The following is a 27962-nucleotide window of genomic DNA, read 5'->3' as shown; positions in this document are numbered from 1 at the left end:
AGATGGCCAGGGGTGACCGGACAGGGGTAGTCTGCAGTGTAGACATTCTACGGCAAGTCACAGGAGGCACTGTAATAACTTAAGAAAAACCAAAAAGAAGGGTAAGTCTAAATAGCACCCGTGTTTGGATACCCAGCACCCAGAAAAGTGGGCTATAATCTACTATACTCCCTTACTCGAATATCCTACTATAAATATATATAAATCCCGAGGCGGTATAAATCTAAAGATATAGTGATATTCGTTAATTAAGTAAAGAGTAAATTACGTTACCGTTAATTAGGTATAACCGAAGCTATTTATATATTAATTTCCTTTAGTTTCTTTATAGTCTGAATAGCCGCCTATTAATCCTGCTCTTTAATCCTGACTTATTTATCGAAAAAGCCCTTAAACCGGGCAGAAATATACCTAGTTTAATATTCCCCCAAGCCCGTAGGAGCCTCCTTTACCTTAATCGGTTCGTTAGTAAGTGCTTCTATAACGCGTTAGTATCCACGAGGCGTGACTATTCCCGGTTTATAGGAAAGAGGCGTAGTTATTAACGTAATTACTAAAGGCGTAATTAAAGGCGGCGTAATTAAAGGCGGCGTAATTAAAGGCGGCGTAATTAAAGGCGGTGTAATTAAAGGCGGTGTATTTATTACTGGAGGTATAGTTAAAGGCGGCGTAGTTATTACCCCTAAACGCTCCTCTTAAGCTACGATTTTAAAGGCTAATACTAATCGCTTAGTATTAATCTTACCACGGCCCCGGCCGCGATTAGTTAAAGATATCGCAACGGCTCCTTTTAGCTAACCTTTACCTTATATCACTACTAGGTTTAAGGGCATAGCTAGGGCTTATTTTAGTGAAGGACCTGCCTCGGGGTTTAAGGGCTTATTCTACTACTAGTGCCGATTAATCGACCGTAACTATAACGGCTTATTATCTCGTAAATAGCTAAATAGGATATACTAGCAGGGTAGCCCGTAAGAGGTAAGGATTAAGCAGGGTAGGCAGGCTACCTTTAGGCGTGGTAGTTAATCGTTATTCTTCTTAGGCTTAGGTAGTAACTTAACCTGTTATTAGATCGCCTTAAGCGCCTACGGAATAACCTTTTCTCGAACTAAGGAGAAAAGGATAATTAAGCTAGTAAAATCCACCTTATTCTATCGGCGTGCCCTCTCGGTTAAAATCTCTCTTTCCTAGTACTCCTAGTAAAGCCGTAGCTTCTGGAAAATAGTAGCTAAATCGCTAAAAGAGCTGTATAGAAAGGACTTTAGGCTTATATAGCCTGACTCCACGATAGATATTATTATATACCTAAAGTTAGGAATCTGATTTACCTAGTAACGAATAATCTTCTCTTTAAATAGTGTAATCCAGGTTATTAGGGTGTAATTAATAGCGTTTTTTGGGTGCTTACTATCTTATTAGAATACCTTAAGTTATTTATTAAATTCGTCTTCCGAAGAGCTATTAATCAGGGAATTCTAGTCCGCGAGGAAGGTATAGAACTTCGGATACCGTTGAATACTAAAGGTCGTTTTTATTAGCTTAGGGAAAAAGCCTTTAGACTTAGCTAGCACGTTTATATTAACGTGCTATAGATATAGGATTTAGGGAACCCGACTTAAGATTAGCAGGCGTTTAAGGGCGTTTATTAAGGCTAGCTCTTAGTCGGTGATAATATAACGTGGAGGGGGGGAATTAAAGGTCCTGCGAAAAGCCTTAAAAGCCCGTAAAGCCTAAGGTTTTATCCTTCCTTCTCTTTATTTAAGAAAACCACCGCTATTTAGAAGGCCTTCCGTAAAGGCGATACGCTATAAATACTTAGAAGAGGCATATTAAATCTATTTATTTTATATATACAGTTAAAGCGCAGGGTATCGGGTGATTATTATAAAAGTAGGATAACTAATTTCGGAGTAATAACAAGGTATTAGACTCGGCTAAGATTATCGCGTAGATCCTAATACAAAAACCTTAAAGGATTATTATTATTATTTATTACGCTGTTCTCGCTTAGCTAAGCTAGGCTAGCCACCTAGGTAATAGTCCTTCTCTAATTCTCGAGGGGAAGCCGTTAATAGATAAAAACCCCTGCGCTCTTATTATATAGGTAGTTCTATTATACGTGGCCGCTATAGTATCGCTCCGCGGCCCCGTTTTTATCGCTATTCGAAAACCGGATCTTACCTCCGGGCTAATAGCTAATAGGGGTCGGCTAGTTAGTTTAGTAGGTGCCGTGTTAGTCGTATACGCCCTTGGTATGCTATCGCCACGGTCCCTCGCCGCCGTCCTTTCCTTTATTCCGGATCCGGCGAGGTTATTCTTCCCTTACCGCGGCACCTTTTATGCCCTCCCTCCCTTCTATAGGGGGGGGGGCACGCCTACCCCCCCCTTACTCCTTCCTTTATTTATTATTTACTCTAAAACCTCCTTTATATACCTGTTATTTATAGTGGCCCTTATTTAGTTATATACCTCCCTTACTCGCGCTGCGTAGGCTCTCCGGGGTAGGCGCTATAGTATAGGCCGGGCGTGGCTACTGTTCCCTAGAAGGCGTGGTGACTCGTAAGGCTAATTTACCGCTCCCTTTTCTTATAACCCTCCCTCTCTTTCTCTCTTTTCCTCCTTTCCTTTTTTCCTCCTTTAAGCTATCGTTCTTAAGGTAAGTTTTACGTGGTCGGTATAATATAGGTACGGCCCTAGAATTCCCGTACAGGATCCCTGGTGCTATTCGGTTATATAGTAGGGGATCTAACAGGGTTCCGGGTCACGCTATCCTCGCGCCGTCCCCGCTCCGCTCCCGTAACGCCCGCCTCGGTCTAACTCTCCAACCCCTTTAGATACTTAGTAATAAGACCTCTATCACTAAAGGGGGAGCCGGTGCTAGCGCCTATAAGGGTAAAGGGCCGGCTACCCCCTAGCCTTCCACTATAAGTTCCCCGCTCTATTATCGTCGCGCCTGCTTTATACCCCCGCTTTATATTCTAACCCGGTATAGTCCGCCGTTACCCCTACCGTCCGCTTATCGCCCTATACCTTATACGTTATATCCTTAGTATAAGACTACTAGGCCGTACCCTGCTAGAACCCTCCTAGTATATAGTCCTATCGCGTTCCCGCTATACCCCCGCGGCGCCCCCGCTCTATACTATATTTACTAACCCTACTTAGGAGCCGGCGCCCGTTACGTTAAATATATTAATAGTAATCGTAGTAATAGCCACTACGCCCCGGTTTATCCCCGTTATGCCCTTACTCCTCTAATCCTCCTATTAGGTCCCCCCCCTATAATAACGCTGCTACCGCCCTTATCGCCGCTATCGCCGCCGCCCACGCCGCCCCGACTCCCTTTATAGGTTTTTTCCTTTCTCCGTCGTACCGTATACGCTATATCCTTATTACTAATTCTATCGTAGAATATCCGGAAGTATTAATAGGCGGCTACCCGCTAGACTTATACCTTTTAGGCGTACCGCGCCGCCCTCCGCCGGGCTAATAGTACTAGTATAGTTACTACCCCCGCTACTACGCCCCTATAGAGCTATAGTAGTAGCTACACTTATAACGGCGAGATATTAGAGCTTATCCTCGCCTACCTTATAAGTTACCCCGCGCTAACCCCGCGCCGACCCCGCTACTAACGCGTATTATAGGGTATCCCCGTCCCTTTATTAGGGGATTCTACGGCCTTAGCTATTAAGGATAAGGGTAAAGGTAAGGATAAAATCGTCCTAGTAGATAGTAAAACAATTAGCTCCGACGACGATAACGATAAGTCCGACGAGTATATAGATAAGGAGTAAATATAGCGCGCCCGTAGCGCGGTCGTATAACGGCTATTAATAAATATCTTACTCTCCCTTTACTTATTCCCTTTATAGTTATCTTTACCTCCTTTTATAATCGTCTTCGCCTCCCCGTATTTATATCCAAGGTTCTAACGCTACGGGGGCTTTACTACGCCTCTGCTTCTAGTTCTCGTGCTAATCGGAAGTCCGGGAGGCGCCCGGTTTATAGGAACCACTTCACGACCTTCCCCGCGGTCTCCTTACTCCGGAGCGCTAAGAGCTAGTCTTATTTTATTAGTAGGCGCGCGCCCGTATTAGCCGCGAGGCGCTCTTATATCTCCCCTAATATATCTTAGCACTATAACACGATATATTCCGCTATCTCCGGCCCTTTATCGGCGTACCGGTAATATAGTATCGCCGCTTCCGGTACGCCTTTTATAAAGAGGAAATAGCGAAAGCCTATTTTCTCCGTTCGAATCTAAGTAAGGATAAAACTCTATAGTTTTATAAGGCCCTTATACTTCCTAAGCGCCGTGTAGTCGAACTAGGGTATCCACGCTACGGCCACGCTACTATATTAGCGTAGTAAGGTACGCTTCTACCGGTACGCCTATTTCTCTTAAAGGCGTTAGGCTAATTCCCTCCTAAGGAGCCAGGACTCGACCTCTTACTTCTATACCCCCTAAGACCTTAGGTAGGGCCTAACCCCTCCCCCGTGTCTTCTACGCTATATAGCCGCTTCGGCTACTTATCGCACCTAAAGTATCGCTTACTCTATCTAGGTATCCTTTATACGTAGCACCGTTTATACGGTTAAGGCGTTATAGTATAAGTTAAGGGGGGGGACCCCCGCCTTTATCTTAACTACCTTCGTGGCGGTAGTGGAACTGGATAAAGATGTAGTGGCACCAGATCGTCAAGACAAAGATCAGACAAAGAGGTCAGTCTAGCGAAACCATAATGCATAACCAAAACATAACCAACACCGCTATAACCTTTAGCGAAGAAGTAAATCGGTAGTCACTATTCTAATCAGGGCAACGTAAGTTAAACTGGAAAGATACCTTAAACGTAGAATAAGTAATTATAAAAGAGGATAATAATTATATCCTAGTCCCCCGATAGGGATATCCGGCGCCTATCCTTTAATATATATATAAGAGGTGGATCCCGTAGCCTTAAAAAGGGGGTTATATAACCGCCTGCTAAACCACTCTAAAGCCGTATCTACGCGGTTATAAAACGGCCCTAGTTATCTCGTTTACGCCCTTATAGCGTACATAACTCCTAAAAATACGCAGATATAAGTAAGTAAACTAAGTAAGGAGCTATCGTATACCCTTATTCCTCTAATTACCCCGTCCTCCACGTATACTAAGTTAGGGATCCTTTTAGCTCTAGTTCCTCCATATATACCGTTCCCTCGCTATCTTTATCGGCTATATCCTTAAGATGTCCCTTATTTAATCCTCTATATATACCTTTACTTACGCTTTCGTAAGGCTCTTCCTCCGACTATATAGTCAGGCTCGCTAGCCTTCTTAGCTTCCTAATTAGTAGTAGTTTTATCTACCTCCTACTTAACGACGGTATTATAACGACGCTAGCCTCTCTACTCTACTACTCGCGATAGTGGAAGATACTCACTACTATTAGTAGCGGTATCCTATAAAGCGGCTCTATAGGGGTTATTAAATAACTAGACCTAATCCTCCTGGCTATAGTTACTCGGTCTAAACGGTATATTCCTTATCTCGATTAGCCTATAGAATAGCAGGCTACGGGATATTTCTAGACCGCGGTCCTGGTATTCTCGGTCTTTCTCCTACTTACTCTATATATCGGTCCTCACGGTAAAATTAATAAGGTCCTCTCTCTTATACGTGTAGTAGCCGGTAGCCGAGCTAATCTTAACTAGGGCGAGCTACGGCTACTATATCTACGGCTTCGACTACTTCTTTAGCTTAACCTTCTTCGGATTAGGGGAACTAATAAGGGCTTAGACTTTCGGAGACTTAGGCGGTACCGTAATAGGAGAAGGTCTAGCAGCTAGGGGCGTGTTTTCCTTAGTGGCCTTCTTATACTTAGGGGTAGTAAGCTCAAGGTTACCTAGCTCTAGGAATGCGCCGCTATTATTATTATTAAACGCCGAGACTTCAGTTAATCCCTGATTAGGGGAAGGGGACTCCTGTATAGTCGTTTAAGGGGTCTTAGGCGCCTTAGGCGTTTTTAGCGTCTTCGGTCCCTTAGGCGGGTTAACGGGCGTCCACTTCTTATTAATAGCCTTAAAACCCGTTATCTTAGGCAGATTATAGGAGGGGGTCGCGATAGGAGTAATAGTGGGAACTAGGTTAGGGATCGGGGTAGATTACTTAAAAGCCAGCTTAGGTTAGTGGCCGAAGCCGAAGAGTTCGCCTGTATAGCTTAACTAGCTATACCGGATATACTATATATAACTAGCGTTATCGGTAGTATAATAGCGTCTATCCTATAATCGATATAGCCTAGAGGATACGGGAAATAAGTAACCCTCCTAAATAACAGAACGGATCTATTCACTAATAAACAGACCGCACGAATATACGTTTTCTTACTAAGGACTAGAGATAATATAGAACTTCCTGTTTAGACTATCTATAGCCTCCTCGGGCGCTTTAATATACCGTAGCTAGCTTATAGCTCCTCGGAAGCTCTCTAGTAGACGTTTCTTAGCCCCTCCATTATACTATATACTATCGTATACGTATATAACCTAAGTCTCTTAATCTAAGATTAGGCTAACGAAGTGGTTACCTCTAACGTAGTATATAAAGGGAATTAACCGGCTTATCGTAATACGAAAAAGGTCCCTATCGCTAATATCTAAGTGGTTATACTTTTTCCTCTTAGCGTCGTATCCCTATATATCGACGTTATTAATCCAGGCCTTAGGCCTAGTATCCCCGATCTATCTAGTAATTATTACTCTAATCAGGTCTTCTATAGTGGATTTCTCTAACCACTAGCCTTTAAAGAGATTACTATACACTCTCTATATAGCTAGTAGGGTTATTCGGGCAGAGATAACACTATCCCCACGGACCTTTACTAAAGGAGTTAATAGGGTTATATTATTCGCCGCCTCTCCTCCTAAATACTCCCCTTCTATACCCTTTAGGAGTAGTTAAATAGCCCTTTAGTTAGCCTCGTCGTTTACGGCGAACCCGAAGAAAAGAGGGTTATTATTAGACGCGTTAAATAGATAATAGGGAAGGCCGGTTAAGGGAAAAGCCTATCTGCTCTTCTTAGATATATATCCTATACGGCTCCTAGTACGAGATTTAATGACTACGCGTGCTTTAGGATGAATATACCGCTTAAGTAAGTCTCCTACCGGAGTAGTGGCCTAGTAGTTAGTTATATCGTGCGAGGTATAAGGGGGGGGGGAGAAAGTAAGGGAAAAGGGGATACTAAGGGGAAACGAGACCTAATATAAGCATACACTACAGTAGGTTAGCCTGATTAGGTTTAGAGGCGTTAAGGGAAACTGAAAAAAAAAGGAAAAAGTCGTTACTTATAAAATAGAGGTTAGTAGTTACGGGTAATATCCGAGGGTAAAGGGCTAGTCGAAAACTAAGGAGTAGAGGAGAGAGGAAAAAAGACCCTTAGAGCTTAAGGTCGAGGGATATTTATCCTCCTTTAATAAGCTCGAAAGTGCTTTCTTCCGTGATAGTCTTTGCCTCGAGGGTTCCTTTATAGCAGGCGTTACTATTTAGCTACTACCTATAAAGGAGTCTTTCGCTTAGTTAAAGGAGGCGTGCCTTAGTTACCGCGATAGTAACTTCTTTAACTCGGCGGGAAGGTTCCCGATTAGGAAAAAGACGTTAAAATCTAGGCTCTAATTAGTCGAAAAGATTAGACGAAATAGCTCCTGCGTTATTCAGTTATAGGCGTAGCCGTGACTTAGGGATAAGGGATCTAAAAGGGAAAATAGTGAATCACTCCTCCCTTAAGCCGTAGTAGGTAAAGGCCCCTTTATGACTGCTTTGACTGAATAGCCGCCTTTATAATTTATAGCAGTAATAAGGCTTATAGCCTTCCTTAATCGCTTAATCCCTCGAGTATAAAAGGCGAGCATTTTAGCAGTATCCCTTCTCTTCTTCCTCTTTTCCCACCGTAATATCGAGGTAAATATAAACCTAACCGCTATTCGCACTTATATTAACTAATAACAGTAATAATAGCGACTAAATAATTAATCAGCACACTTAATAAGACCGAGTCTTATAAAAGGAAGAAGGCCGTTACTCGTTAATAGTCTATTAAACCAACGCTATAGTTCTGGCCCGCGGCTTATTTACCCCTTAGGGCCCGTAAGGAATACTCCTTCGGAGTAACCCCCGTGGATATAGTAGTAAGTTTTTATCGATTCTATATATAGGTTACCCTAATTAGGCTAGGTAAAGACTAATAAACCCTATAGGTGAACTCTTATCTCGGCTAGTATAAGGTAGGCAGTAAGGGCGGCTCGTCGTATATCGAGTTAGACTTTCTATAGTTGTTAATTCCTAGTAAAAGTAAGGCGGCTATTACCAGGCGGGTCTAGGATACTCTTCTTAACCTTAGGGATATTAAGGTCGGCTTATTTATGAAGATAAAGGCTAGTAATGGCTCTTCTCTCTTCCGTCGTCGAATCTTTATAGCGAAGGATATAGCTAGCCCTTAGAGAGAATATCTTATAAAGATTATCTCGAGGCCTTATACTACTAGGGCGCTTTTAATCTAGGTCTACGGCACCATTAATAAGGTCCCTTACTAGTGCTACGAGGAACGTTAGATAGCTATAACTAGTCGGGTTAATACTAAGATTTTATACCCCTTTTTCGAGTATGTATCGATCCAGGGGAGTAAGGAGTTCCCGGACTATACTAACTATTAATTTCACGAGTCCGCTTATATATATCATGACGATATCCTCTAAGGATAATTCTAGTAGGGTAATTAGGAGGTATCCTGGCTAGACGATAAATATCCAGGCGTTAGTCACCCCGATCCTTCTCCTAAGCAGAGTATAGTGCTGCCTTAGTCGATTTATAACGATAGTTACCGACTTTTATAGTCCCCTTAGCATAACGTTTATATTATTAATATAAAGGCTATTTATTAATAGGTAGCTTGCTAGTAACGCGATACTTCGGGAGGTCGAGATCTCCTAGCGCGAGATAGTATTCCGGCTATAGTTCTAGCTCTAATATATCGGTATTAGACTACACTAGATAGCTACTACTAAAGGGTTAAGAATTGCGCTTAGTATTAGAAAGGGGAGACCGTTAAGTATTATCCAATCTCTCTTCTCGTAGGGGCTTATATCTAGCGTAGGGAGATTAAGATATATATCCCCGAGTATAAGGACTACGAAGAAGGACCGGTTTAGGAGTAAAGAAGGGGGGGAAATAGGTATCTTTCGCGGTAATTAGGGGAATAGGAGTATAGTTATAGTTAAATAGGGTAGCTAAGACCGAGAATTAGGAAGGGATCGGGTAGTGGGTAGTAAATTATAACGATGTAAGCTTCCGAGTCTAAGTCTCTAGCGTAGTTAGGGGGAAGAAAGAGCTATTATATAGGAAAGCAGGGTAGGGTAGTAAGATTAAGGGAAAACGGGTATAAAAGGAGGTCTTCTTCGTGGCTTATCTTCTCCTCTTTTTCTTCTCTTTATAATAATCCGTTTTCTACTCTATACGAGTAGACTCCACGGGCCTATCTACCGATAAAGCCCTTATAAGAAGAATAAGATTTATAGGCAGCGGCTAGTAGTCGCTTAATCAGGCTAACAGAACTAGGGAATTCCCGGGTTTTCCGGTTTTTAGTATTATTACCGCCGTTATCGTCGTGATATTACGTTTTTCTTTATTAGGGGTTTTTCTAGCGGGGCTCTTAACGCCGTTAACTTAGTGTCTTAAACTTACTCTTCTAGTAATAGGTATAGTATTAGTCTTTTCTTTCCGGACGAGGAACTTACGTATAGTAGGCTTAAGGGTAGTATATATAAGTGTGGTTAGGGGAATAGGGGTATACTATTAGTTATAGGGAGAGCGATTAGTAATAGAAATTAGGAAAAGGGGCTTTAAGTAGTAGGAAAGGGGTGGCTCTTATACTTCTAAAATCGGCCTTTAAGATTAACGTAATAACTTAATAAGTTACTAATACTAGGGTTAGTAAAGGAGGGATTTACGGTTTATAGCTTATAGCTTTTAACGGTATTTCTCTTAATTACATTATACTCTTAGTAACCGTCCCTATACTAGTTATTCCCGACTATAACTCCCTTCCGCAGAATAGGTAGCTTATATTAAACTAAGTGTAATTTAGCTTAGGTTCGATAAATTATACGGTAATTAGGGGAATAGAAGTGAAGAATTCAAGATTATAATAAAAGAAACCTATACTTATTACAGAAAAGAGAGTGTGTGGTAGTATATCTTTATAATATCCACGTAGTTAGGCTTACTTATAAATATAATAAATAATAAATATAGGGAAAAGTCTTCTAATCCGGGAAATAAGTCTGGACGGGTTTATAGTGCTTCTAATTAGGGTAATAAAGGTAAAAGTTTAAAAAAGAAACGGACTAGGGTAGTGGTTAAAAAGATTATTTATAGGTTTACGCTTTTTATACTAGCGTATATCGCGACTCTAGGTAGATAAGAGACTTAGCTCTATTTACCCTTAGCCCTAAGACTACACGCTAACCTCTTAGCGAGTATAGGCTTTAAAAATAAAGGAAATGAGGGAAATTAATAATAAGGAATAAAATATAGCTCGCTAGTATAATCCTCTTACTTACTCGGGTTAAAATCTAGGCGCTATAGAATCTATACTTCGACGGTACTAGACTCCCTTACCTTTTTTAACTCTTCTTCCAGCTTCTTATAATACTCCCCTAATAACTCTTTTAGTCTCTCGGAGTGGCGTAAAATATCGTTAATAGTATAATCAGGGGAACTAACATTATCCTCGGCCCTAGTATCTTCCTTAGGGTCCTTACTAAGTAAAAGGGGTGCTTCGGTGATTTCTTCGGTAATAGGCGCTCCTTAGGCAGGGTATATAATCTTAAGCTCTTCGCTATAGTCCCGTTTAAGTATAGTCTAGTCCTTAGGCTCCTAATACCTATTATCGTTTTAGATAAACTTCTTTAGGCGGTTAGCGGTAAAAGTAATCTCTTTTAGTTCTTCCTTAGTAAGAGTCTTAAGGATAAAGGACTTATTATCGTGATTAGCCTTCCGGATACGATATAGGCCGTTCTAGCGGTAATCGAGCTTAGTCTTACGGCTTATATCTATAGCTTTCTTAGTATCGTGAACTAGTATAAGATCCTTAACTTATAGCCTTTACTTACGGAGTACCCGGGTATAGCTAGCGTTAATATAGGCTATCCGTCGCCCTTATTATTTAGTGATTATAGTAACGGTAGTATATCGGTCGGTATTAAGCTAGGCAAAAGCCCTTAACCGAAGTATTATCTTATCCTTAGGGGTTTTAACACGGCCTTAGTCTAGTACTCTCTAGGTTAGGCAGGTCGTTTTAATCGGGGTAATAGCCTTATAGCTATATAGAAGGAAGAAAGGGGTACGGCTAGTAAAAGCTCTTACCGTTATACGGTTAGCGAAGAGGACTATCGGGAGGATCTTATAAAGGGCTCTAGGGTAAAGCTTCGACTAGATAGATAGAGCGTGGGTAATAGCCTTATACCTAACCTCGTTAAGGCTATTAGCGCGGGGGTAATAGGCCAAGGTAAGCTTTCGAGTAGTCCTATAGCGGCGGTTTAGCTCGATTATATAACACTTATTCTCTAGACCTCTATCTATAAGGAGGATTATATAAAGCCTATACCTATAGATTATATCTTCCTATAGGAACGAGGTAATAGCCTTAAACGTGTTCTTCTTTAGCAGTCGGGCCTTAACCTAACCTATAAATATATAGCGGGCCTTTATAAGATACTACCCTTAAAGATATTAAACGTTTAGGCTAACCTAGGTAAAAGGGAGGGCGGTTTCGGGCAGGCTTATTACGATTAGGGGGTCCTCCTAGGAACGGCTATAACGAGCCTAGTATTTAGAATAGGACTCGATAAATTTCTAAACGCTCTTATAGATACTATCCTAGAAGTAGTTAGCGGCGAGGCGATAGTAAATGCCCTGCCTTCCTCGGTGTCCGGATTCGTCGTGGTTCTCCTAATTAGGTTAACCTAGGCGTCCTTATTATTAATCTAGCGCTTAGGGGTCGAATCGGCCTTAGTTACTCGGGTCTATAATAGTCTATCCTTAAGGAATATACGGGTGGCTCTATCTTTAACTCTACGGGCTTCCCTAGGATCTATTCCTCTAGGCACGCGAAAGGTTATTAAAAAGGTGGCTACTTATCGGGAAAACTAACTCTAAGTAAGGTCTTTATCGAGGATATCGTCGGCTAGGGTAGGGTCGTCGAACTATTTCTCGGCTTCCGTGAGGAAGATTCTATTATCCACGAAGTTATTTAGGTCTTCTTCGGTATCGTTATTAGTCTAATTAAAGGGTATTCCGGGTATCCGGGAGAGTCTATCGGCTATAGTATTCTTAGATCCTTTAATATACTTAACGTCGAAGTCGAAAAGCCGGATCTAGGCAAGTTATCGGGTAATTAGGGTATTAGGGAGGTTAGTAGTAGATCCTTTTAACTAGGATAGGAGGGCTTAGGTATCGGTTTTAAGGATAAAATGAACCCTATAGAGATAGTTACGTAGGCGCCGAAGGGTCTTTAGGACTCCCCTTAGCTCTAGCTTACTAGTATTATAGATCCTCTTTATAGGAGACTAGCGGCCGCTTTCATATCGTGCTATAGCTCTTTTATCCTTAATATACTATCCGAGGATTCTACCCTATCTATCCGTGCTAGCGTTAACGATAACGTAGATAACTCCTACGCCTTCGCTATACTAGATAGTAATCAGGATAAGGGCTATAGTAAGGGCTTTCTTAAGGGCGTTTATAGCGTGTTATTAAGGCTCCTCTTACCTAAAGGCAGTATTCTTCCGTAGCAGGTCGGTTAGGGGTTTAGCGATAATAGCGAACTTATAAATCCAGACTTAGTAAAAGGTAGTAAGACTAAGGAATAAACGAATATTAGAAACCGTACTATACCTTTCCTACTCTCGGACCTTCGTAATCTTAGCCTACTTAGGGGAATGACTATTAGTACCGCAGATATAGCCTACGATAATAGCTGCTTTCTAATACTATTAGCTTTTAACACCTACGATAATACCTTTAGCTAGCTCTATATTAAGAAGCATTTTATCGATATTAGCGATATACTCGGCTATAAAACGGCGAATTCCTAGTCTAATTAGGGTATCCTTATAGGTGGTTATCGGTTCTTTTACTATAATATCGTTAATAAAGGGTCTATAGCACTAGGGGATAAGGTCGTAAAGGATACAGGTTATAATACGTATAAACTAGGCTATTAAATTAGTAGCCCTCTAAGGAAGGGTATATATCCTAAAGAGTCTAACGATAGTCGTAAAGGTAGTTAGATCTCGAGACTCCTCGTTAAGGGTAACCTAATTATAGCCGGAAAAGAGGTCTAAGAGGGATATAAGCTTATATATAGCGAAATCCTCGGAGAACTCGTTGGCCCTAAGCGGTATAAAGGTATCTTAAAGGGTTATTACGTTAATCTTAGTAGCCGAGTTAATAAGCCGTATATTACCGTCCTTCTTCTTAACTAGGAACCAGGGGTTATAATAGGCTACGTGGCTCTCCTCGATTATACCTTTCTTAAGGCGGTCCTTTATTATCTACACGACTATAGACTCTAGAGCCTTAGGGATAAGGATCCCCTTCGCCTACCACGCCTTATAAGGAACCGCTCGAATCTTCTATAAAGGGGCTACCCGTTCGTTAAGGCGGCCGCACTTAGTCTAGTCCTATATAATAGCTGCCTCGCGGTTTAGGAAGACCTTTATTAGGAGCTCCTTTTCCTTAAGGGTTAAGTGGTCGACGGTCTTCAGGATAGCGTTAAGTCTTTCGGGTATAAGGCGCGAACGGGGTATAATTTTAGAAAACTTCGGTATAATCAGGCTAATAAACCGCTTATCTTCTAGCTCCTAGTCTTCCTCCTTAATTTCTATAAGGATATTCTTCTTTTAATAGGAGTCTTTATCGGGGACACTTCTATTAGACAGAACGTCGTTAAGAGGGTAAACCTTAAGAGCCTTAGGCTTCTATATAGTAAAGACGCCTTCGGGATTAGGGGGATAGTATACTTCTTCAATAAGATCCTAGGACTTCCTCCTCTTCGGCTACTATAGCCTCCTTATCGTAACCGCGGCTACACTAGTAATACTATCCTCCTCTTTCTTTAGAGCCTTAAGCGCTTTTATCTAGGAATTATCCTATATTATCCGGTCCTTTCGAAAATATAAGACTAAGAGACTATTAGGGTAATTAGGCTAATAGTGGTATAGAAAAGTCGAAAAAGATAAGTGGTTAGTATAAATTAGTTATTATTATATAGTCGTAGTTATTATATAGGGAGCCTCCGCGATACACCTCTTATATCCTTAGCCCTAATTTCGTGGTATCGCCCTTAAGGCTATATAAATTCTCTTTATTAGGGGCTTTACCTCCTCTATAAATAGGAAGGCTACTAAAGCAGTAGCGTCCTCTTTATCTAAATAAAAGAAAATATCATCGTTACTCTTCTTTTTCTTCTCCTTCTCCTTCTCTTTTCTCGCCTCCTCCTTCTCTTTCGCCCCCTAGTTAGGCGAACCGCTAATCCTATTATTACTCGATATTAAGGTAGCGGCCCCGGACTAACTATAAGGGACGTTATCCTCCCCTTACTATCCGATACTTAGATCGATTATATCCTCCTCCTCTTAACGCTTCTCCTCCTCTTTAAACTTAGGCTAGCTCTATCTATAAGGGCGGTCGTTAACCTATTCTCTACTAGCGATAAGGATAATAATATAGGTGTCCCTGTAGGCGAAGTCTATATTAATTTATCCGTCCTTATAGGTAAAAGAGGCGTGACTATTAAGTAAGAATAGCAGGCTAAGAAGTATCCTAGGCCTTATTCCCTCGATTACTATAAAATAGACTTTTCTATACTAGTCCCTAACCTAGAGGTGCTCCTTTAGATATCCTGCATAGTTTACCTTATCTATATTATTAATCCCCTTAATCGCGATATTACTTTTACCGATATGGCCCCGTAGTCCTAGCTTCTCTATAAGGTTTAGCCGGATAATATTAAAGACGGCTCCTATATTAATAACTATATAAAAACGATCCATTATAGGGTAGGCCTTAGCTATTCGCTTAGTTAGGCTAACCCGTATTATTATATACTTAGCGTAAATAGTAGGAGGCTTTAGTTTATTAATTATCGGGGCGGGCGTAATAAATAGGGTACTATCAGGTATAGGGGCTATAGTCGTGGTATTCGTAAACTATATAGGGCGTTCGGGTCTAAGGGGTAAGGAGTCTATAAAAAAGGCCTCCTTAGGGGTTAAGCGGATAACTTTATAAGGCTTTACCTGGCTACCGATTAACCTTAGCGTCTCCTTATAGTCCGCGAGGATAGCTCTATTAGTGGAGAGGAGGTAAACCATAAGAACCTTAACCTCTATCTCTAAAAGGTGCTTTAGGCTCTTTTCGCGGACTTTCTATATAACGGCCTCCTAGTTCAATAAGTTAAGGGTATCCTTTTAAGCCGAGGCTCGCGAGATAAGCCGAGTAGTAGTTAAGGTGGTAGTGGGTCTAGATATAAGGGTTATCGAATTAGGGATTAGACCGTCGTTTATATCGGTGTCGTTAACTATCTCTATAACCCTCTAGGAGCTTTCCGGAGTTATTAGGGTCTATTAAACGGCCTAATTAGAGGAACTAGCTTCTTTTAGCGTGGGTTTACTAATTCTACCGCTCCTAATAGTACGAAGAGGGTCCTAGGGGTCGGTTAAAGTATATCGAGATATAGACGTAGTATATACTCTAGCAGTAATAAAGTTAATAGATCCCGTAACCTTAGTAACCCTTAAGGCTTAAGTGGCTTAGGTGGCCTAACTACTCTGACCGGTCTACTGCTTCTATACCTACTTAACTATATACTTAATTATAAGCCTATTAGTCTTATTAGTCTTATAGGGGAGGGTAGCGGGCTAAAAGGTCTTAATATAAAGGTCTACAAGCTCCTTAAATCGGCTATAAAGCTTAATAGCCAGCTAATACAGTATAAGGCGTCGGTATAGCTAGTACTCGTTAACTTATAGCTCGCTCTTTAGGCAGGCTGCCTAGGTACCGGTCTAATCTATAACTAAATACACGGGAAACTCCTACTTAATTAGGTTATAGGCGCTATTATAGATTAGGATAGGGTAGTTATCTCTCCGATACCCTTCTTAGCCGTAGTAGTAATAGTAAGCTAGTAGGGGCTAGCTATTATTCTAGGCACCTCTCTACTATCCTAGGCGGTTATCGTGTTATTAGGTCGGGCGGCTATCGTTATACCGGTTATTATATCTAGGGCGGGGTCCTCTATAATAAATCTTCTCGGTATACTAGGTATTATTAGGCTAGGAAGCGGCACCGTTAGCCTGATTAGGGGTGGCGAAGTGCATTAAAGTAGTTATTATAGGCTAAGGAGCGTGCTTAAGGACGGTATAAAAGGCGTTCTTTAGATTAGACTTCGTGGCGAGGAGGGCTTAGACCTTCTCTATGCCTATCCTTTTAGATAGGGCGAGTATTTGGGCGGTAATACCCCTAATGCCTTTAGCTCTATTATAGATAAGGGAAATAGTATACTTCTCGAGGAGGTTAGCGAGCTTATCTATATCCGATTAAGAGGCTATAGACTCCTAGACTATAGCAGGCCGCCTTAAGATCGTGGGCTAGAAAGCGGTACTATTAGGCTAATCAGACTTAGCTATACCTAATATAGCGTCCCTATCTATAGGCTTACCCTTTACTTCCTAGATATCCGTAGACTACTCGCGTAGCAGGTTTAAAAGTAGCTTATAGCTCTTAACTATCTTTCTTAAGTCAGTGCCTAAAATCTTAAGCTTATTAGCGATAAATATATAGATATCCCTATACAGAATAGTAAGGACGATACCGTAGAGCTTGGAGTCCTCGATAAAAGTGCCTTAGACCCGCTCTGCCTTAGCCTTCTAGATAGTGATTTACTATAGTAAATCCCTAACCTAATAAACGCTATTAATCTTATACGTCTTATACTTTACCTAAAGCTAATAAACCTCGTAAGAGAAGTTAAGTTAGTAGTCAGGATCTAAATAAGAGAACTCTTTAATAAGCTTCTTAACCAGATTAGACTAACCGCCCTTATCGGCTTAAACCTCTTTAATTAGGTGTTCGATAGCGGGACGAATAGCCGTATCCGTGTATAGGTTAACGTAGGTAATCTTATCGGCTTTACTAAGGCGGTTAAGCTTAGTATAGTTATTGTACTACTAAAGGAACGTGGAGAGGAACTTACCACTAAAGCGGGGAGCTCTAGTAGCGAGGGGATTTAGGGGTACTCTTAACGTAGTAGTAGTAAGGGGCAGGGCTCTAATAACCTCGGTAATAGTGCTCTCTCGGTCACGGCTTATTAGGGCTTATAGCAGCTTAATCAGGTCTTTAGCGGTAGTAGGAGAAGCGTTCGAAGCGGGCTAGGCAGGGGCAGTAATAAGAGCAGTATTAGGGGCAGTTATCGAAATAGTAGCCGGAGCCGCGGTAGATATAGTAGTCGGCCTAAAAGCGGGCGGAGGTAAGGCTATAGCCCCGATATCGTAGTTCCCCTAATTAGGGGTAGTAGAAGTGGCAGGCGTAAGAATAAGGGGAATAGCCGACGAGGGAGCCTTATCGTCGGAGTCGCTAATAACGATAATAGGGACAGGCTCGCGATACTAAGTCTAAGTATCTATAGTGTTTTAGGTATAAGTGCAAGGGGGTAGACGAATAATAATAATAGGGTTAAGGCGCTTAGGGTGTTTAGAGAAAGGTTCTTCGAACTAATCGTCTAATAAGAAGATTCTATAGGTATTCTAGATACTAGCCAGGTTATTATATATATTATCTCGTTTTAATAAGAGTGATAAGGTCTTTAATAAGAGGGCGGTCCTAGGTTTTACTTCTTAATACTTATCTTCGGGGTCTAGCTCTTCTAACTCACCTTAAAGGAAAAGGCCCCCTATAATTAGGAGATTACCTATTAGTAAAGGGACTATACTCACGGATATTAATATTAAAAATATTACCCGCTAAGCCTTATAAAGAAGTATTATAACCTGCTTACGGGGTCTATAGAGGTCCTTACCAGACTATCGGGTCCTCTTATAAGGTATCGTTATTTCGCTCCTATGCTCGGTATTAGCTTTTTATTAGATCTACTAGGGTTTATAATACGCCCTAGATTCTACCGGAAATACCAGGGCGTACCACGGGGTACCCTAGCGGTACCATAGCTTATGCTATAGCACCTACGGGGTATACTAGAGGCACCTTTAGGGTATACTATAACTTCCCTAGGGTATAATTAGTGAATACCGGGGAATCCCCCGGGCTCTTATACGTAGAAGCCGAGGATTCCACGGGGTTTCCCCGTGGATACTTAAGTCCCGGGGGCGCGCGCCCCCTTAGCTTAGAGAAGATATCTTTATTACACCGTATTTTCTATACCTAAAGGTCACCTCTTAAGAAAAAGCCTGGCTTATAGGTCCTATAGTACTGGCTAGCCAGGGATTTACCGGTTAGGTATATTAAATAGTAGTAACTAAGCTTTTAGGTAAGGTTCGCGTACTACCGCCCGGCGCGGACTACGTATACTAAGACTAAATAGGCACGTGGTTTACTAGCAAACGCTAGTATACTAGGCGTAGCCGCCCTTAAAGGCGCGAACTTTATATGCTAAGACTAAATAGATATAAGGCGCGCTAGGCGAAGACGCCTCCCCTTTAATAGGTCTAGGCGTGGAGTAGTAAAGGGAACCACCGTCCTCCTAGCCGTGGAACCCGAGCTTCGACACCGCGATAACCTTCCTAACGATTATTAGTCGGCGTAGGCGACTATACTAACCTATACCGACGCTAACCGTTCTTAATAATCGCTAAATGGCGTAGAATAGCGCCTATACTATCCTATATACTAGCGTCCTCCGTAAAACTAGAGTCCCGATAGAAACATAGAGTACTAACCTAATCGCCTCCCCTTTACTAGGTTTAGGCGTGGAGTATACTAAGGATTCTATAGTCGTTAGGTAAACGTAGGAATAGCGCCTATACTACCGGTATAAGCACCTATTATAGATCCCTAGCTCTAGTATAATACTAATCTTCCTAACGATCGTTAGTCGGCGTAGGCGATTATACTAACCTATACCGACGCTAACCGTTTTAGATCGCTAAAGGGCGTAGGATAGCGACTATTATCCTATATACTAGCGTCCTCCGTAGAACCCAAGCCACGGTAAAGAACCACGGGGCGTATTAATCCCCCCCCCCCCTTTTACCGTGGCACCGAGCTACTCGATAATTTCCCTTTTTCCCCCCCCTTTTACCGTGGTACTAAGCCACTTAATAATTCCCCCCCTTTTTTTCTTTCCCCTTTTCCCGCGGAGTATAAGGGGAGCTAGCCTCCTTTTACCGTAACCTTCCTTTTACCTATACTTCGCGGAGAACGTTTTCCTCCTAGCGCGGCTCGCCTTTATCCGACTAGCTAAATATACCGAGAATATCCGAGGCTAGCGGCGTAGTAACCCTAAAAGGAAAAGTATAGAATTAGTATCCGTGCGAGAGGCTATATATCCTAAGGCCCAGGGGTATATCCTAGTCTTTATCGGATTTACCCGAGGCCCCTTAGTTATCCTCCCTATTAGAGGGAGGGCTTCCCCTTATTCTATTAGCCTTTATCGGGTTTACCCGAGGTTTCCTCGGCTTTCCTCCTTATTAAAGGGAGGGCTTCCCTACGGTAGACTCGCCTTTAACCGTGACTGATAAGTTTACTAAGACTACCTATACCGCCGTGTCTATTATCTCCGACCGGGACCCTGTCTCGGACTTCGGAAAGACGCTATGGAATACTGTGGCACCCCGGATAGCTAGATAGCCGGCCTAAGCGGAAGAACTAAACGGTAAGATCTTTATTAGTATATTCCTCGCCGAGAACCTAAAGGTTTTATAGATAAAGACTATCATTTAACCATAGTTTACCTTACCGGCGACTTATAGTATAATCTATACGAGTATCGCGGTTCACTATTAGTTCCTTACCCGCTTATAGTATACCGTTAGTTATCGCTTTATATCGTGGTTTACTATCTCCTCTAAATGTATCTCCGTCGTTTTTATAACGAATACGTCTTTTATTTTCCTTTTTTCCTTTTTATTCCGTTATACTAGCTATTCGCTCCTTATCGCCACTTAACGATTTACCTACTCCTTTCCTTTTAATATTTTTTTTTATTCCCCTCTTCCCGTTCCTTTCTTTTATTTCCCTTTTTCCCTTTCTATCGTGAATACTATCACCGCTAAAGGACGCCCGCGGGACGTAGGGCTTACGTTATCCGGGGCAGATACTTAGGGATATTAGTTTATAACTAAGCGGATACCGGAAGAAGCTATAGAGGCGTAGGAGCTAATTAACGGATTAACCTTTTTAAGGTTTAGATAAAGACCTTAGTTAATCTAAGGATAGCCTTAAAGAAGATGGAGGTTCCGAGGGTGCTATAGTCGGGTAATACTACGACTAGGAGACGATAAAGAACTATAGAAGACTCGGCGGAACCAGAAAAACGTTAAAGTATTATAAGGCGCGTTAGTAACGCGACGCGATATAAAAGGACCGTTATAGCCGCCTTAGGTAACGACTATAAATACCAGAGAACGTTAGGGAATAGTAAGAATAGAAGGACTATAGCCTATACGTGCCTTTTATTAGCCGCCGTAACGACTACGGTTACCACGGCGCTCCACGTAACGCTAGGAAAAATAATATCGCTCCTATAGCGTTCGCCTTTTATTCCCTTTCCTTTCCTACTTATCACTACCGCGATTATTTATATCGCTAACGTGGTTTACTATTAGTTCCTAAATCGTCTACTATTATTCCTATAGTATCCTATTCACTATTCTTATTATCTTAGTATATATACCCTATTTAACCTATCTTACCTTCCTTATACCACCGCGATATCCTACGTACTTCGTGGTATAAGCTCCCACGTTATACTAACTATCTAAGGACTCGGTATATCGTAACACCTTTAATAGAGCCTTTAGGAACGCTAAGAAGCCGGGTTAGGGCTTTACTAAAGAAGGATACTTTTATACGGTTACCCTTTACGGAGGGGAAGAACGCCTAGAGAATAAGCTGCCCTTTCTCGGGGTATATTTCGCCGCCTAGAAAGAATCCTATCCGGCTAAGATTAAGGAATTCCGTAGATACGCGGAGGTATAAGGTTACGACGAACCGGACACGCGAGACCTTAACCGTGTCTTATTTATCCCCCACGATTACCCGAAGCTAAACCTCGTAGTCACTAAAGAGGAAGCGCGTAAAATCGCCCGGTATATCCCGTAGCCCGAGTACGTGCTCGAGATTAATAAGGACCTTAATTCGTGGGAATAGCCGGACGGGTTATTTAAGGAATATATTAGAGTATAAGACCCCGACGCCCCCCGTAACTATACGGGAAAATATATTAAAACGCCGTAATTAACCCGCTTTACTAATATAGACTCCCCCGCTATTAGGTTTAGCTAATAAATAACTATATTTATCGACCTAGAATCCGAGGCTAAGGCTATAAACGCTATAGCGTTATCCGCTAATACTCCCCGGGGTAAGACCCTAAAGAAGCTAGTAAGCTTAATAGTCCTAGGCTTTATACTCTAGTATATACAGGACTATATATACCTGTCTAAGGCCGTATACGATATAGTTACTATAAAAGCCTAAGGAATTATAGTATATATAGATCTTAAGATTAATATAGGCTAGTATATAAAGTAAGCTAACGTGATAAATAAGCTTATCCGTAAATTTATTTATAGGCTACCCACGGAAAAGGCTAAGGAACCCGCCTATATTATACCTACCGTCTAAGAGTTCCTCGTTATAGCTCGTATTAGGGAAGAACCGTCGTTTACGCTATCCACTAAACGCGCGGCGCTATTAGATACGGATAAATAGCTAGCTAAACGCGTGATTAGTTCTATAGATATAGAAAGGGCTGTACTAGATATCGTTAAGAATATAGCTAGCCGTTTTCGTATCGCGGGCTTAGAGCCCGCGGAAGAATCGGTCTCTAAGAATGATTAGACTATTAGTATTATCCGTTAGCGCGATTACGCCGTCGCTCTGCTTATTCTAACGGCTAAGTTTATACTCGCTTCGCTTAGAGACGGAGCCGCCGAGAATAACGCGTAGAATACCGCGGATTAACCGTTAATCCTAACGCTATAGCGTATAGAATGTATAATAACTATCGCCCCCCTTACCGATAACGGCTAGCCTACTAACGCGCGCCGGGATATACTAGTAAACTTACTAACCTCCGACGCCGAGAAAGTAATCACTATTATCCGCCACTACGTTACGTTATAAGCTGCGTAGGCTAATCGTGTAACCTCCCGCCTAAAGGAAACCTATACCGGCGATAGGGCTAAGCTTAAGGCCCGCGCCGCGGGGATTACTATAGATAAGGCCGCTCTGGCCCTAAATACGCCGCTAGACTAATAGGGTATTCCGATAGCTAGACCTTAACCCGTTAACGACGATAATAGAATTACTATACTAGACTAACTATAAGGTTAGAGTGTATAGGCACTAAGACTGAAGGAGCTTTACTAGGGAACACGGTAAGATACGATAAAGGGTTTAGTATATTCTCTTTTTTTTCTCTTATCCGTGTATTAGCTTTCGCCTTAGCTTTAGTCAGGATACGCCCGCGTATATACTAATCGCTTAGAGGAATTAAATGCTAAATACTACTACTAAGTAACGGAGGCCACGGCGTCGGTATATTTATTTTCTTTTTTTCTCTTTTCTTCGCTCGGTTAGGTAGTAGATAGTAACGGCGGCGGTCGCTATTAGGGCACCGCCGCGTAATAATATTTTCTTTCTATTCTCCCTAACTATACCGCGGTTTATTAGTATAACCGTAACGCGCCTTAAGTAAGGCTATCGTAGTAACCGGGGAAAGCCCGCGGGACGCAGGGCTTTATTACCCGGGGTATTGAATACGCCCTAGATTCCACCGGGAATACTAAGGCGTACCACGGGGTACCCTAGCGGTACTATAGCTTATGCTATAGCACCCACGGGGTACACTATAGGCACCTTTAGGGTATACTATAGCTTCCTTAGGGTATAATTAGTGAATACCGGGGAATCCCCCGGGCTCCTATACGTAGAAGCCGAGGATTCCACGGGGTTTCCCCGTAGATACTTAAGTCCCGGGGGCGCGCGCCCCCTTAGCTTAGAGAAGATATCTTTATTACACCGTATTTTCTATACCTAAAGGTCACCTCTCGAGAAAAAGCCTGGCTTACAGGTCCTATAGTACTGGCTGGCCAGGGATTTGCCAGTCAGACATATTAGTTTAGTTACCCTAATCCGGGTAAGCTGCTCTTAGCGGTCTTATCTTTTCTTCGCCGTTGTGCGAGGGTTTATCTTAGTTAGTAGTAGGGGTTATAAGCCCCTTATTAAGTCTATTCTATATCCGGAATCTAACTCTATTACGATCTAATCGGTTTCTTCCGCTATAATTACTACCTCCGTAGCGGCGGGTCTTATAATCAAAAGTGTTAATAGTTCTTTAACTCTTACCTAAGTAGTTATTTCTTTTCCTAATCTTATTAGGGCTAATCTCCCCTCGGTCTTAAAGCGTTAAATCCTTCCTTAATCGTTATCTTTATATTCTTCTTAGGGTTATTAACTAATAGTCCGTTTAGGAGGGCCGGAACCTCTCTTAAGCGCCTCTATTACTCTAATTAGGGTTAGAACACTTTAGGGACGCTAAATAAATCCGCCTCCGAGTATTATATTATAACTGGATAAAGACGTAGTGGCACTAGATCGTTAAGATAAAGATTAGATAAAGAGGTTAGTCTAGCGAAAGTATAATATATAACTAAAATATAACTAACACCGCTATAACCTTTAGCGAAGAAGTAAATCGGTAGTCACTATTCTGATTAGGGTAACGTAAGTTAAACTAGAAAGATACCTTAAACGTAGAATAAGTAATTATAAACGAGGATAATAATTATATCCTAGTCCCCCAATAGGGATATCCGGCGCCTGTCCTTTAATATATATATAAGAGGTGGATCCCGTAGCCTTAAAAAGGGGGTTATATAACCGCCTACTAAACCACTCTAAAGCCGTATCTGCGCGGTTATAGTAGCCCGATACGCGCTGGTAACGATATATAGGTATTACGCCTGCTTACTAGCTAGTCCTTTAAGAACTCCGCTCGGCTTCTCCCCTTTTCTCGTTATCGTGTAGAAGGCCGGGGCCGCGTATAGTATAGCGCTCCGGACTATTATTTAGTATAGTTTACACGCGTCCCCGATACGGTAGCCCTATACTAACGCTACGAGGCATATAAGGGCGTATTTCTAGGTAAGGAGTTTAGCTTTAAGTTTCCTAATATAGGGACAGAATATAAGCTTCTGGTCGAGGATAACCCCTAAGACCTCTATTTCTCTAACTTACGGCGTCGGTACGCCCTTAAGGCGTAGTAGGAGCGGTGGCGGTTCTCGTTTTCTCGTAAAGTAAAGGAGCTCGCACTTCCGTGGCTCGAATCGTAGTCCGCTCCTCCGTGACTAACTCTGGTAGACTTATTATACCCGTTTAAGGTACGCCCGTAGTATAGCCTCGTTACGTCTAAAGGCCACGATATTCGTGTTATCGGTAAAGCCGACTACCGCGACCCGCGGTATCCGGATTAATTCCTAGTAAAGCGTCCTAATAAATAGTATAAAGAGGATCGGGGAGAGGGGGGATCCCTAGGGGACTCCCGCCTAGATTTCTACCTAGTACGCCGTATCGCTATCGAAGCGTAGGCGCGCCGTGCGCGCTATAAGGTATAACTAGGTCTATTTATAACCTAGTCCGGGAAGCCGTACTAGGCGAGGACTTTAAGAAGTTTTTAGTATAGTACTATATCGAAGGCGCCCTAGATATCGAGCTTTAATTACGCTACGGCCCCGCCGCGCTCCTACGCGGCGTATACTCCCTTTATAATAGCCCTAACCGCTACTATCGTGTCGCGGTATCTACGATTACCTATCTATCCGGCGGGGAGGAGTCGGTGCTCCTCCGTTAAAGGATTATTAAGTTACTAATAAGTTAGTATATAAAGTAGTATTAGTAGGAGGCGTAACTTATATCGTAAAGCCACTAAAGTGGTATACGATTAGTAAGCTTTTTCCGATAATAGGTAGCGAGGATGTTCGTTATATCTCGAGCTATAATACTAATAAGCGGCGCGGGAACCTTACCGCTATTACTTTTAGGGTTATAAAGTCGGGTTATAATTTAACGAGGCCGTAAACCGCTATTCTATATAGTAATAATCTTATCTTCGCGTGTAGTAAGTTAAGCGGTGCGAAAGGAAGGGAAAGTAATTACCTGTATAAACTTATAGTTATAGGTATTAGTATAATCGCCTCTAATAATCCACCGATTATCCCGAAGCTTAACGCTTATACAGAAGGGGTAATTAGTTATCTACGAGGCTATTTAGCGCCTTTTAGATTCGTGAGTCTCTAAAGAAGTCGTTAACGATACGGCGGCTTAACCTTTCCTATATCGATACGTTACCGATACGGGATTACGGGCGTTTAGATAGCTCTTATAGATAATAAGGCTATAACTATTAGAGAAGGCGTAAGATCGTAAAGCGTTATCGGCTTATTCGAGAGTATCGTAGCTCGTAAGAGGCGGCCCTAGACTGTAGGGTCGATTAACCTGTTAATCTATAGTTATTTATAAAGGTTAATAGGTTCGGTAGGTAGGTTAGGTAGGTTAAAGCATTAAGTCCCCATACCACCTTTTGGGACACACCCCTATTTCGGACACCACTTTACACTAAAACACCCCCGCACACTCGTGCGCATTCTTCTTGGCTTCATGTCGACTCGACTTCTTCCCATGAGTCGCAGGAGATTATCCGAATGTCGCTGCAACTGGCTGCTGTAGTAGCATCGTTGCAAGATAAAAGAGCAGCAGGGTAGCAGACTATGCCTTACACAGACAGTCAGACACCGACCACGTCGCAGCCATGTCGGCGACTCGGCCCTCAGCCTCCTTTACTCGACTAGCTGCAAGTCAAACTCCTTGACTCTGATCGAACCACCCAGCTCCGCTGTCGCGTAGTTAAACACGGCAAAGCGAAAAGCCATGAAGAACTCCCACCGGTTATGCAACGCCCAGCCCTCCGAAATGAGCGCCTCAAAGTTCTCCCCGTCCAGGCTGTACGAGAACCACGCCGTGTTCTCGCCACTCGGGTTCTGGAAGTTGGGCGTCACATCGGCCTCAACGCGCAGCCACAAGTCCGTCTCCCCCGCCGCGACAGATTCCAAATCCACCGGGTCCGCCTCGGCCACGACCGTCCCGTTCGAAGTGCTCGTCCAGCGGTTCTCGCCCGTCTGCTGCAACAGCGCGCCATGCACCTCCCCCAGCACGAGTTCGGAGCCGCGCTTCTGCACCGCGAGGAACGACGACTCGTCGCGCAGGACCGCCACGCCCGCGACGTCCCCGTCGGCCATGCCGCCCACGTTGAGCCGGAAGGTGCCGCTGCTGCGCGGGCCGTGGATGCGGTGCGTCAGCGTGTTGCGGGCGTGGTGCAGGTCGTCCGTCACGCTGGTGGTGTTGAGCACCAGGCCGGCGCCAGGCCCCAGACGCCAGGCCGCGTTGTCCGGGTTGTGGTTCCATTCCCACTCGTGACCCAGGGCGGGGCCGTCGAAGGTGTCGGTGTAAGGGCCGGCGGGGTTGACGGTCTGGTTGCATCGCGTCGTCTGCAGAGGCATCGGGTAGGTGAGACCCCAGCCGCCGTTTTCGTCGGTCACGAGGGAGGGCCAGCCTTCTTCGTCGAAGATGAGGGGGGCCAGGACGGGAATGCGACCTAGGGGGTAGGCGTCGAGGAAGCCCATGTAGTACCAGTCGCCGTTGGGGGTGTCGACGATTCCGCCCTGATGCGGGACGCCGGAGTAGGGGATGGGAGCCTCCGCTCGGACGAGAATGGGGTGCTCCTCGTAGGGGCCCCAGGGGTTGTCGGCCTTGAGGACATGCTGCTCGTCCGCGGGCTTGGTGAGCCAGAGGTAGTAGGAGCCGTTGATGGTGTAGAACCGGGCCCCTTCAAGGTAGCGTTCGCTATCTGTCCAGACTTCCTGGGACGGCGAGGCTGATGAGCATTCAACTTGAATCATCTTCCAGGGGGAAATTCCGAAATTCCGCTTACTTCTTCCCTCACCACACCGAGGCCATCCTCCGTCAACTGCACCACGGCGATGTTATAGCTTCCATAGGCGAGATACATAGTATCATCCTCGTCAATCAAGACGCCGAGATCGTAATAGCACTTGTCAAGCGGTTCATGCTGCGTCCATTGGCCAGCCGGATCCGTCGCGGTGAAGACGTGCGTCTTGTCAAAGTCGATGCAGCCAAACCAGTACCACAACCCATTGGTCTCACGGTAGCGCATGCCGCTGGCCCAGATACCGTTAACGTACGCCGTACCGCTACCGTCGAGGTTGTACTTGTCTCCAAAGTCCAGAGAGGGGACCGAGTGGCCGATGAACTCCCAGTTGACCAGGTCGTACGATTTGAGGATCGGTGCGCCGGGCGAATAGTGCATGGTCGAGGCCGAGTAGTAGAAGGCGTCGTCGACCCGGAAGATGTCGATGTCGGCGAGGTCGTACCATAGAATCGGGTTGTTGAACGTCCCCTGGCTCCCCTGGGCTTGGGCAATCGCAGCCCCGGCGGCGAAGAGGGTGGGAAAGAGTTGGGACCTCATGGTGTTGACTGCCCCGTTCGGTTCAGCCTTTCAGGGATCAGAACAGCTCAATCAATAAGGTGCAGATAGGACTTGGTCTTCTGCACTGAAGTACGCTGTACGTGGGTAATGGGTTCTGGTTGTTCTGGGAAGTCT

General features: G+C 43.3%; 1 protein-coding gene across 1 annotated transcript; it reads right to left on the bottom strand.

Moving 5' to 3' along the window:
- Positions 1 to 25917: 25917 nt before the first annotated feature.
- On the bottom strand, positions 25918 to 27586 carry SODALDRAFT_332462 (hypothetical protein). The gene has a single exon (XM_028611717.1). It carries the CDS (start codon positions 27238 to 27240, stop codon positions 26122 to 26124), a length of 1119 nt encoding a protein of 372 aa, XP_028466833.1. The 5' UTR covers positions 27241 to 27586; the 3' UTR covers positions 25918 to 26121.
- Positions 27587 to 27962: the final 376 nt, after the last annotated feature.

This window comes from Sodiomyces alkalinus, assembly GCF_003711515.1.
Source record: "Sodiomyces alkalinus F11 unplaced genomic scaffold SODALscaffold_4, whole genome shotgun sequence".
Lineage (NCBI taxonomy): Eukaryota > Fungi > Ascomycota > Sordariomycetes > Glomerellales > Plectosphaerellaceae > Sodiomyces > Sodiomyces alkalinus.
The sequence above is the reverse complement of the archived record's forward strand: the minus strand, read 5'-3'. Positions and strand labels throughout refer to the sequence as shown.

Bases quoted from the DNA above. Each gene is read 5' to 3' on its own strand.
- SODALDRAFT_332462 (XM_028611717.1), bottom strand. From the start codon at position 27,240: ATGATTCAAGTTGAATGCTCATCAGCCTCGCCGTCCCAGGAAGTCTGG.